The sequence below is a fragment of the Diceros bicornis genome, chromosome 14, assembly GCF_020826845.1.
Source record: "Diceros bicornis minor isolate mBicDic1 chromosome 14, mDicBic1.mat.cur, whole genome shotgun sequence".
Classification (NCBI taxonomy): Eukaryota; Metazoa; Chordata; class Mammalia; order Perissodactyla; family Rhinocerotidae; genus Diceros; species Diceros bicornis.
Genome location: NC_080753.1, coordinates 38,887,117 through 38,899,581, shown reverse-complemented (window position 1 = coordinate 38,899,581; position 12,465 = coordinate 38,887,117). Strand labels below are relative to the sequence as shown.

The following is a 12,465-nucleotide window of genomic DNA, read 5'->3' as shown; positions in this document are numbered from 1 at the left end:
CGCTTGGCTGCCTTGTGATTAAATCCTTTCTCTTTGCAAAGTCATCATCTTGGTGATTGGCATAATCGTGCAGCAGGCAAAACAAACCTGGGTTGGCAACAAGAATATGTGTTAGGAGGCATCTCAACAGATATCTATCCCAGGAAAAGGAAGGAGAAATAATTTACCCATAGGTTCACACTCCCCATTGGTCAACTTTTCACTCCATGGACTATCAACTGCCCCACACTTCCAGATTGTGAATGCGTGACCGCTAAGCGGTTTCCTTATCCCTTACCATGGTGTTGTAGCATTAGAGGAACCTTAGGGCAAGCAGAGGCCCAAGCTGGGGCATTGTCAAGTTGCACCTAAATAAAAATAGAACTCACAGAACTAACCACTGCAGCAGCGGTTGAAATAAGAAAAATATGAGGCCCAATGATCTGAAGTAGTTCTCCAGAGGTTCCTGAAACAGTCAACCCCTGGAAACAAGATCCCTTTTTTGGGCTGGCCCAGTGGCATAGTGGTTAAGTTTGTGCACTCCGCTTTGGCAGCCCAGGGTTCGCAAGTTCAGATCCCAGGCTCGGACCTATATAACACTCATCAAGCCATGCTGTGGTGGTGTCCCACATACAAAATAGAGGAAGATGGGCACAGATATTAGCTCAGCAACAATCTTCCTCAAGCAAAAAGAGGAAGATTGGCAACAGATATTTGCTCAGGGCCAATCTTCCTCGCCAAAAATAAATCCCTTTTTGTCCAAACAAACACAGAGTCCCCTGCAAGGTGGCTGCCAGCATAATCTTTATAAAATCTTAATGGAAGAGATTTAGTGAAAATGCTACAATCTCACTGCTGCAGCTGTTCAGAAGCTGTTTACCAAAAATAGATTTCATTTATTCTCAGCTATCATCTGTGTTGTTTGCCTAGAATGGTGGTCCAGACATTTATCCTCAAGAGAACTGTGTCTTTACTTGCCTTACTCGTGTAGGATCATTGTTGCTGTAATTCCACATTCATACCCAGGGTTCCATATATACTCCTTCTTTTTGTTATGTGTAGCAGCAAACCTAGATCTGCACGATTATCAAGGTCAGTTATCCCCCACCACTATAGTAACACCTTTCTTTGCCTGCTCATCCACTGGCATGAGGATCCCAGAGTGGCCAGGTGGTAGTCAACCCTTCAAATTTGGTGAAACCCTTACTGTGTTCCCTGACGGAAACATTCTCTTCTTTAGAATCAAATCTAGCAGACCTAAAGTTACGGGGGTGGGAAACACAAATTCCAAAAGCAAACCATTTGGAGAAATGGTAAAAGACATCATTCCTATTTCCATCCTTGACTGATTACAAAAACAGCTATAATTTTGCCGTTCTCCCCAAATCCATGTTTTTTGCAATGTAACTTTGAAGCTCCTCCCATCAAGAGGCAGAGTCTTTCCCCACCTTTTGAAACTAGGTTGGTCTTATGACTTGTATTGGACAATAGAATGAAGTAGAAGTGATGTTGTGCCAGTTTTAAGCCTAGACCTCAAGAGTCCTTTCATGTTTCTACTCTTTCTCTCAGAAATCTGCCTCCATGATATAAAGAACCCAGGCCATCCTACTGGAGGGTGAGAGACCACACTGAGCAGACAGGAGCCATTCCAGCTATAAGCCCTAGACCAATAAGCCCCAAAGGGACCCCGTAGCTATCTTCAGGCATTTGAGTGAGTCCAGCCAAGACCAGAAGAGCTACCCAGATGAGCTTAGCCCAAATTGCTGACTCACATAATTGTGAGATAAATAAATGATTGGTGTTTTAAGCCACAGTTTTAGAGTAGGTTGTTATATAGAAAAAGCTAACCAATACATACCCTTTGGCATCTGGACACATACGTTATGGCAGTGGGGACACACTACCATACGTTGGTCATTTTCTCCGTGCATATGCAATATCCCAGAGTATAGCAGTCTTAAATTTCTTGGTGTTATCCCCAAGCTGACACATTAGCTGAGGCTTTAAGAGGCCATTCCACTGTTTATATTAGGCTGAGTCCTTTGTGAGGATGGAGTATATGGTAAGAGCAGTGAATCTTGACCAGATGCCCATTATCTCACCTCCTTTGCCACAAAATGGGTCCTTTTATCTCAGACTTCATTGATAGATCAAGCATTTTTAAGCCCAAGGGTGTGTTGCTGACAAAATGCTGAGGCAGGAAAGACAGATCCTATATTTAGCGAGTAAGTCAGCGCATGCCTGAAAAGGTTATTTGTTATTGGTACAATGTTTGATATTTGTTGTTTTGGGGCCTCTTGAAAGGTGGAGGGAGGGGAATGTGTTACAATCCTTCCTGGAAGCCTCTGAACACCTTCCAGATCTTTTAATTCCTTGAATTTCCCTGGAGAATTGTCTGCCACGTACATTATCTCTAGGGTTGCAATTGGGAAACCCACCAGGGGATGAAGCAATTATTACTGGCATTGAGGGAGCTTGTCAAGATTGGTTTCCCAGGGACTACAAAAACGCTGTAAATGTCATGGTGGGGGAGTCCTGTGGTCACTCCAGTTCTCACTACACCAGGTATACCCTCCCCAAGAATTATCCCATCCCTCATTCTTGTACATCCTTGGAAAAGGGAACATTCTTCCTTTCTTATTTTTCCTATTACCATTGAGTGAGACTTGGAAGCTAAAGTCTCTTCCCAGAAGGTTCCTGATACAAGCATCTGGTAAGTGCAATGAAAAGTGAGCAGGTTTGAGAAAAAAGGAGAAAGCATGTCTTTACTTAGATTTGTGAAACAAGTTCAGGTTCTACTTAAGGTCACCAGGCATTGTCTAACATATAGTAGATGCCTAATAACCGTTTGTGGAATGAATGGATGAATTGATTAATTAATGGGAGCATACCCTGGGAATATGTGAAATCCTAGACGGAGTAGTGGCTTAGTGAAAAGTGGGCTGGATTTCAAATCAAGAAATCTTAATTCAGATTCTGGCTCTGATAAACTCAGTGTCTATATAATGAGAATATGTTACCTATATTATAGAGTTGTTATGAGGATTAATAAACTATGAAAACATTTAGTGTGGTATAGAGTACTTGATACTGGTAAGTCTTCTCTTTATATTTTTTCTATCTTGATGAAAAATTTATTATTTTGACATAGTTATAGAATTTACTTAGCTGATTTCATATACTTTTCATTGTTTTATCATGTTTACAAGAGTGAAAACATTTTATCTAATGGCAATTGAGAGGGAGATATAATGTCTTTATTGTTATCACCACTGCCACCACACACATGCACTGATGAAATCAATAAATGTCTGTGATTATGCATCCAAAGTATTTTCACATGTCTATAACCCCTTCGTTATGTCTCCTACAAATTATTGAAAAGCCCTTTCTCCTCCCTCCAGGGTATTTGTTTTCTGAAATAGTCTCTTTATACATTTTTTGTAAATAAATGTTTCAATAGATCAGTTCTTTAACAGAATCATACAAAGAGCTTAGGATAACAGTTAATAATAGGTTTGGGTGAAAAATGAAAGAATACTAGAAAAAAAATATAGCGGCAGTTGAAAATATACCTGCAGGCAAATAAGGCCTGAAAGGCCAATGGGTATGAACTTGGCCCAAGCTATGAACAAAAAAGAAGGAACCTGTGTCTTCAAAACTGAGTTTAGGAAGAATCCAGTTTGGTAGGGCAGGAAAATCAAAGGTGCAAAGGTAGAAGGGAAAATAAATATGAGAAAATGCCTTTAGATAGTCAAAGCAATGAAGAAATGAGTCCCAGTTGAAGGAGAACACTATGTGACTCTCTACTTTTTTCCGCAAATCAACTTTATTCTTCCTTCTCTGCAGGCGGGTTTCCTCTGTTACTCATTCCACACAGCATAAAGTGGTAAGTGTTCAAATTCTAAATTTTCATATCTCCTCTGTCCAAGAATTAACCCCACTTCACCTGGCCATTCCCCACCCCTAAAGATCCCTGAGTGAAAGGGCAGAGACTTTGATGTAAGAAGAAAGAAGACTATAGGAGGTTTCTCTTGGAGGTTTCTCTTTAAGCAGAAGTTAAGGATCTACACACTAGACGTAATTATTGTCAAGGTAGAGAGGCGTTCTACAGCTTATGTGCAAAGTGGAGAAAGGCACTGGCGCTTTTGATTCCAGAGAACCCATGGCCACCTTGGCATTAGCAGCATTAGCAGCTCTGAGAGCATCAGTGCCCTGATAAGGCATCACTTTGGTAAAAGCGGGCACTGGCAGAACAGTAGTGATGAGCAACCTAGATCAGAAGGGAAAGAAAGTGAAAGATTCCAACCACCAGGGAGAGAGCAGAGAGCCCATGTGAGGATTTCCTGGGAACTCTAAATAGAAATTATGGCAAATGATAAAAGCAGAGATTTCTAGTATGCCAATGTGAGATGCAGAGGTGGGGGAGAGTGCAGCAAGAAGAAATGTCCCATACAGGACTTTTAATATTTTTATTTCTTCTGCTTCCTGCAAAGTGCATAGCCTGCCCTCCCCTCCATATGTGTCTGCTTTATATTCCATAGTGAAAATACTGTCTCTTGCAGTCTCCATAGCTGTTCCAGAACATTTATTCAACTAACATTTTTGAGTGCAGAATCTGGGCGGAGTAACATGATGCAATTCTAACCTGTGTTTCCTGAAACCACATCTGTCTGTTGGCCCCAGAGTGGTAATAAATAGCAGGCTGTTATTTTATTTACTATTACAATCCCTGCAGTCTGTGGAAAGTTGCTTTAATTATTTCTGAGAATTCCCAGGAAGTTCTCACATGAGATGTGTATTCTCTGGAGTCCAAAGTGCCAATGCCTTTCTCCACTTTGCATGTACATGTATAGAATGCCTCTCCCTTCCATTCAGTTTCACATTTTTATTATTCAATCATGGAAAAAGCAGTCCAACAGAGTCCTCCATTTCCTTTAGTTTCTGTCACCAGACTCTCCATCCCTTTGGCTAAGACACAGAACAATGGGGCTGGGTGGAGAACCAATAATAGAATCAGAGATAGTGTTGTCTTGCATGCCCTGGCATGCAGCTCATTCCACCCAAAAACTCAGTCTGTCTTCATAGGCAAATATAAATCATTGTTTATAAAACTGGGTTTTCCTACACAAAGATGGATAAGATTCAGTCCATGTGCTCTTCAAAGTATCCTACAAGCAAGGAAGAGTCATGAAAACACATATACAATTATTGATATATAGATGCAGATATAGATCATCTCAAATTCTATATAGCCTAGGATAAAAGTCACTATAAAATATACATTGAAGGCACATATTTCTATCTGATATTAAAAAAAATCTTCCTGAGTCTTTAATAAGTATGTTCATTTATTCATTTATTCAACAAATACATATTGATTACCTCCTGTATGTCAGACACCATTCTACACATATAGTGGCTTTAAAAAAAAGATAAATTTCCTGCTCTTATGGCCCTTATATTTTATTGATGTAGATTAGAAAATAAATGTTATTTTTTAAGAAACAAGAAAATTCCAGATAGTGGTGAGTGATATGAAGACAAAAAGCAGGGCAATGCAATAGAGAATGTCTTGAGGGAAGCTTTAGATGAGGTGGTCAGAGAACTTCAAAATGAGAAAAGGTACATAGACATAAAGTTCCAGTGTGTGTCAGGAAATTCTAAAGGTGGGAAATTGATCATAGGAAAAGATGAGACAAGAGAGGTAAGAAAGGGATGATGAAGAACCTTGCACACCATGATAAGGAATTTGGAATTTGAGTTGAAGGCAATTGAAAACCATTGAAAGTTTTTAAGAAAGGAAGTGGAGAAATTCTTATTTTAGAAGGATAATTCTTTAGGAAATATGAAAGAAGGATTGAAAGGGGGAAGACTATTGGAAGCAAGACCAATTTGAAGTTTATTGTAAGTATCCAGATGAGAGATGGTGATAGTCTGACATAGACAGTATAATTAGGAATGAAGAAAAGCAGCATGGGTGTGAGAAAAGTCAGAATCAACAGGGCTCAGTCATGAAGTGGATGAGTCAAGGATAACTCTGAAGTTTATGGCTTTGATTTAAAAGTCTTTGAGGGTAGAGACCACGTATCTCTTATTCACCACTATTTCCCAATGCCTAAAACAGTGCCTTGGTTGTGGTAGATATTAAAAATATATCTGTTTAATAATAGTATTCTAACTCCCTTAGGGGCTTAGTGATTGATTGGATGTATAGGTAAAGGAGAGGGAAAATCCTGGGCTCACTCCCAAGTTTTCTCTTCTTGAACAATTGGATAAATTATGGTGCTGTGGGTACGTGAAGGGAGGAATAGTCTTTGAGCAGTGACGAGAATATGATGGATTCAGTTTGGGAAGTATTAGATATAAGGTGTCTATGACATCCAAGTAGAGATATCCAGAGAGCATTAGGAATATGAGTCTGAAGATGAGACAGAATTGCACTAGAGAAATAAATTTGGGAGAGATTGGCATACAGATAGTATTAAAGCCATGGGAGTGAATAGAATCATACAGGAATATGTGTAGGATGAAAAAAAAAGAAGGCTTAAGAAAAAAACCAGAGAAATGCCAACATTTAAGGGGCAGTCAAAGGAAGGGGATTCTGCCAAGGCAACCGAAAAGGAAGGGCCAGACAGATAGGAGGAAATATGAAAAAAAATCCAAGGATAAAAAGAGTTTCTCAGGGGGAGAATTCTAGGAGATCTAAAAACATAAGAAGAAAGAAGTGCCCACTAGGTTTTGCAAGAAATTTTGAAAGAGAAATTCAATGGGGTGGTTGGAGCAGTAGATAGATTGGCCTAAGATGAGAAATAAGTAGGATGTGAGGAAGTCAGTTCTGTGAGGGCTTGTGCAGGGGAGGAGAGAGTCAGGGAAGTAGCCAGAGGTAGACATGGATCTGGAAAGGGAAGCCAAAAGTGAAAGAGACTTAAGCTGAAAGTATGGGTCTAATAGAGCAAGAAAACATTCAAGTTATAGAAAAGAGCAGGTGAGGTTCCAGAGAAGTGGGAAAGTGTAGGACCATATGCAGAGGTTAACCTTTTCAGGGAACGATATTTCTTCTGTTGTAACAAAAGGGAAGGAAGGATGAGTGGAGATGCAGATAAGTTTTCTGCATTGATGACAGGAATTTAGCCACATATCCACCTGATAGTGGTTTCTATTTTCTCTGTGAAAATACAAAAAGTGATGAGAAGGGGCATGCTGGAGTGAGAGCTTTGAGAAGAGAAGAAAAGATTTAAAACAGCCACTGGAGACTGGGAAAGAAATCTGACTTATCCCTTTCTGGCTTTGTCAACAATAGCTTGCATTTATTGAGTAATCATTACTTGCTAAGAGTTTTGTATACATTAACTCATTTCATTTTCACAACAATCTTTAAGGTAGGTACTATTATTATATATGAGGAAACTAAGATTTAGAGAAGTTAAGTGACTTGGTCACCCAGCGTGCACGTAATGGGGTCTGGTTTCAACGTGGGCCAACTCCAGAGCCCACACTCTCCAGGATCTTTTCTATCTCTTATAGAGTCCTCTATTCTTCTAAAACTATCTCATCTGTGTATACGAAACTTTGTCTTTTTAATTATTTTCCATGATAATATTTTCCCTCCACAACCTGATTCCAAGTTTCAAGAACTCTGTCTTCTATCATTTTGTGTTTTCTACAACTCTAAGAAATGCACAACCCAAAGTAATAATGATACCTTATAAACCTGAACCCCTTTTTTGTAGTTATGGTTAAAATACTACAAAGCAATTGAGAGGAAACCTTCTAAATTTGCCCCCCTATTTTGACATAACTTTTTCTCTGTGTTATTCTTTACTCTTAACTACTTGTATTATATAACTACATGTATTCTAGAACTTTTTAACTTAATTGTAAGTATTTTCCTATGTTATTCACAATCTTCATATAAACTATTTTTTTGGAGGCTTAACCTCATACTTTTCAAGCACGTTAATATGTTTTTCTTTTGAGTCTTAAAAAGATAAGATAGTTTATCTTATGAATCCTAAATGGTAGATGTCTGACTGGTTTCAAAGCAGGATGATTCACACCATGTTGGACAAGCATTTGGAAAAAATTTCCTCATTTAAATCTCAATGTTTGGCATAGAGTCATTTAGTTTGTCAAACTCATGGATGTGTTCCAGCACACAGCTGACAGTCAGGTAGTCACACACAATGCAGAATGTGCAAAAGTTGATATCAACATCACAAGTACGAAAAGAATCTCTACCTATTGTGGGGAGATGTATAGAGATCCCTTGGATATCCTGGATGAGGCGAGGTTCCAGCAAGGGAGGATAAATGAAAAGACAGTTGATGAAATGGAAAGACATACCCAAGGTCCAGTGCGGCTTGGGAGAGAGTATGAGAGAGGAGGTAGGATGGTCTAAAGAGAAAATATTTAGTAAATGGGACTAGATTAGGTGAGTATATTAAAAATACTAAGGAAAAATTTTTCTGTTAAAAATATTTCATCCTTTGGGTCTTCATGCAGATATATCCAAGCAATGGAAAAAGAAAACCAAACCAGTGTCTCTGAATTTCTCCTCCTGGGCTTCTCGAGTTGGCCAGGGCAGCAAGCACTCCTTTTTGCGCTTTTCCTGTGTCTTTACTTAACAGGTCTGTTTGGAAACTTACTCATCTTGCTGGCCATCAGCTCAGACCATCATCTCCACACACCTATGTATTTCTTTCTTGCCAATCTTTCCTTTGTAGACCTCTGCCTTCCTTCAGCTACAGTTCCCAAGATACTACTGGACATCCAAACACAGACTCAGTCCATCTCTTATCCTGGCTGCCTGGCTCAGATGTATTTCTGTATGATGTTTGCCAACATGGACAATTTCCTTCTCACAGTGATGGCATATGACCGTTATGTGGCCATCTGTCACCCTTTGCATTACTCCACCATTATGACCCAGTGCCTCTGTGCCTCTCTGGTGGCTGTACCTTGGGTCATTGCCGTTTTGAACCCCCTCTTGCACACCCTTATGATGTCGCGTCTGCACTTCTGCTCTAACAATGTCATCCACCATTTCTTCTGTGATATCAACTCTCTCCTCCCTCTATCTTGTTCTGACACTAGTCTTAATCAGTTCTTGGTTCTGGCTGTGGTAGGGCTGATCTTTGTGGTACCTTCAGGGTGTATCCTGGTGTCCTACAGCCTCATCATCTCTGCTGTGATGAAAATCCCTTCTGCCCAAGGAAAACTCAAGGCTTTCTCCACCTGCGGATTTCACCTTGCCCTGGTCATTCTTTTCTATGGAGCAATCACAGGGGTCTATATGAGCCCCTCATCCAACCATTCAACTGAAAAAGACTCGGCTGCATCAGTGATTTTCATGGTGGCAGCCCCTGTGTTGAATCCCTTCATTTACAGTCTAAGGAACAATGAGCTACAGGGGGCTTTAAAGAAGGCTCTAGGCCATAGCAAAATCTCCCAGTGATTCGTACTGGTGGAAAGGAGTTCAACAGGAGGCAAATTCTAGTGAGATCATCATTTTCATTCTCATCAGCAGTTATTAAATACCTAATTAAACTTGAAAATGACCTAAGTATGCTACAAACTCTAAGAATGACATAGTCACAGGTCTTATTCATTCTGGCTCCCTAAAATATTATTGATGTGGGCAAATATTTACTTATGAAGTCCTTGAAAATCACAATAAAAATATGAAACCAACATTCAAATGCATCATTAAGACCTCATATATGGCTCAGATTAATAAAAGAATATACTATGGGGAGTGCAGAATAGAGCATTTCCCCAGGACTGTCCTCCTAGAATAGACAGGAGTAGATAACCACATTGTCATGCATGAAAAACAGTAGAGAACAAAATTACAATGTAACAAAAGGTTCAAGTCAGAACTGCAATGTGAGGTCAAAGAGAGAAGATATTCATGAGGGTTTAAGAAGTCAAGTAAAGCTTCAAGGAAAAGACTGCACTTAATCTGGGCCTTAGACATGGATGAGTTTTACATAGGAATGATGAGAACATTCAAAACTCGTTAGAAAGCCTTGTAAGTAAGAAGGAGCATGGTGTTTATGAGTAAATGTATTGAGTAAATTAATCTGAATGGAGTGAAGGGTCCATATTAGAAATTGATGAGAATGAGAGATGGATTATTACTTCTCACCCTTATGTTTTATTTTTATTCATGTTTTATGATTATATTATATGAATTTCCTATAACCTATCTTTATTCCATCATGTAAAAAGCAGGATTTATACCTATGTCTATGTGTATATCTATATAAATCTTCATAGTGGTCTGCAAAGAATTGCCTGGGAGGCTATTAATTATCATTGTAAAATTTAAAAATTTGTGTTGTTGTTTACTCTGGAACATACATAGAGTTGCCTATATGAGAAGCAGACCACATTAGCAATGGAAAGCATATATATGCCTTTGTAACTTTTGATTTGGAACATATATCTGATTTAACAGACTGTTTTCTGTGTCCACAGTGTCTCCCAGAGTCCTGCAAAGTGCATTTTTTCCATATGCCATATGTCCCATATTTTAAGTCATACCATCCAAAATATCTCTTCAAAGTTAGTTTAAAAAATTGTTCAATCATTTTCATGTGATGTGATAACTGACAGGCAGAAATAAAGATAAGATAGAGATGGTTTAAAAAAATGTTCAATCATTTTCATGTGATGTGATAACTGACAGGCAGAAATAAAGAAAAGATAGAGATGAGATAAAGATAGAGATTTTTAAAAAGACATCCTGCTATAAATATTTTTTATTTGTTTTTTGTTTATTTATGATGAGAAGATCTTCTACAAATTACCTGTGTGGTTTTTCCTCTTCTCTGATGAGAGAGAGATCAGAAAAATTTGCTGGAGCACGTAAGGACGAGTATAAATAACATTGGGTGGAAGAGAGAAGCAATGGCAAAAATGGACCAATCAGATCTCGATTCCCTATCTCTTAAAAGATCTTTGTATGCATCAGAATCTTAGTTGCAAAGAAACAGCTATCAATTCTGCTTAATTAAGCAGAAATAGAATTTAATGAGAGAATATTGGGTAGTTCATAAAATTACTAGAAAGGCTGAAGAACTGGACTCAGAAACTCACAACCAGACAGCCAATACAACACACGTAATCATCCTATGAGTTGACCAAAGTCACTGTCATTAAATACTGGACGTTGCAGCTTGACCCACTGATACCGTATGCCATGAACACTGGATACCTATGCTAGCCTGCTGCCACTGCTGACCCAAAACTGGACATTTCTGTCACTGCCACCACCACCAGAAAGATTTTCCACTGCTTCTAGTTTTTGTATCACCTATCCTTGATTCAAATTGCAGACAGACTGTATCTGATTGGTCATACATGGAATACATGCCCTTTCCCCAAGTACAAAGAAAACTGAGAAAGAGAGTATTTCAAATTTTCCCCTGTTCTGAGCACCACGCTATGACTCCCAAATTCCCTTTCAACACTGACAGGTTTATTCCCCTAGTTGCTGGGAGTGTTGCTGGCTGATAGCCCTCTCTGACAGCCCTCACTGTCAGTCCTCTCCAGAAATTGCCCTCAGATGAAAAGAACAGCCTGGTCCAAGGTAATGACCCCTCCCTGGGGGCAAGCTGCATCCAATGACTGGTCTCTTGAGGGAATATAAAGACTTTATGCACTCAACCCAACTCAGGACAGGACATCTCTGAAGGGCCATCTTTGTTCCATGTGAGCAGCCGAGCTTTTTGTGATTACATCACAGCCCAACTTCTTCCACCCAATGCTGCTGACTCCATTCTCTCCAGGTGTTAACCACAAGGTCACTACCTCCAAACTTCTGCATGCCAATCTGTACCCTGGAGTATGCTCCTCTTGGAAGCCAAACTGTGACACCACCTATAATGAAATAGTTGAGACAATATTCTCTGAATATAATTCCACTAAAAATTAGTTACATATTCAGAAACAGAAAGTCCTCCACCTGAAATGTTTTTAATTCTCTCTTAGGTAACTATTGATTCAAGGAGGAAATATAAATATTTGAGAATATCTAGAAAATTATATAATCAAAACATTACATAGAAAGCATAGGAACTACAGCAGTGTGCAAAGGAGAATTCTTAGCCATAAACATTTAAACAAAACTTAAAAAATCTAATTAAGGGTCCAACTGAAAAGTGAGAAAAAGACAACAAAATAAACTGAAGGACTGTAACAGAAATGGAGATAAATGCAGAAAGTATGAATCAGAAAACAAACAAAAACAAACAAAAACAAAACAATAAAACAAAAAATAAATCCAAGAGAAGGATATTTAAAAAACACTTAGTAAAATTGAGAAACTACTACCTAAACTAATTAACAAAAAGAGAAGAGAACATAAATAAAGATAAACAAGAGGAAATATCTACAGAAACAGAAAAATTTGAAAAAACATAAGACTAAAGTATTTTAATTAAATCTATGCAAATAAATTTGGAAATCTAAACAAAATGA

General features: G+C 38.7%; 1 protein-coding gene across 1 annotated transcript; it reads left to right on the top strand.

The window, feature by feature from the left end:
* Positions 1-8,463: 8,463 nt before the first annotated feature.
* Positions 8,464-9,436, top strand: LOC131413341 (putative olfactory receptor 1F12P). Its single transcript, XM_058553896.1, has one exon. It carries the CDS (start codon positions 8,498-8,500, stop codon positions 9,434-9,436), a length of 939 nt encoding a protein of 312 aa, XP_058409879.1. The 5' UTR covers positions 8,464-8,497.
* The last annotated feature ends 3,029 nt before the right edge of the window (positions 9,437-12,465 follow it).

Bases quoted from the DNA above. Each gene is read 5' to 3' on its own strand.
- LOC131413341 (XM_058553896.1), top strand. From the start codon at position 8,498: ATGGAAAAAGAAAACCAAACCAGTGTCTCTGAATTTCTCCTCCTGGGC.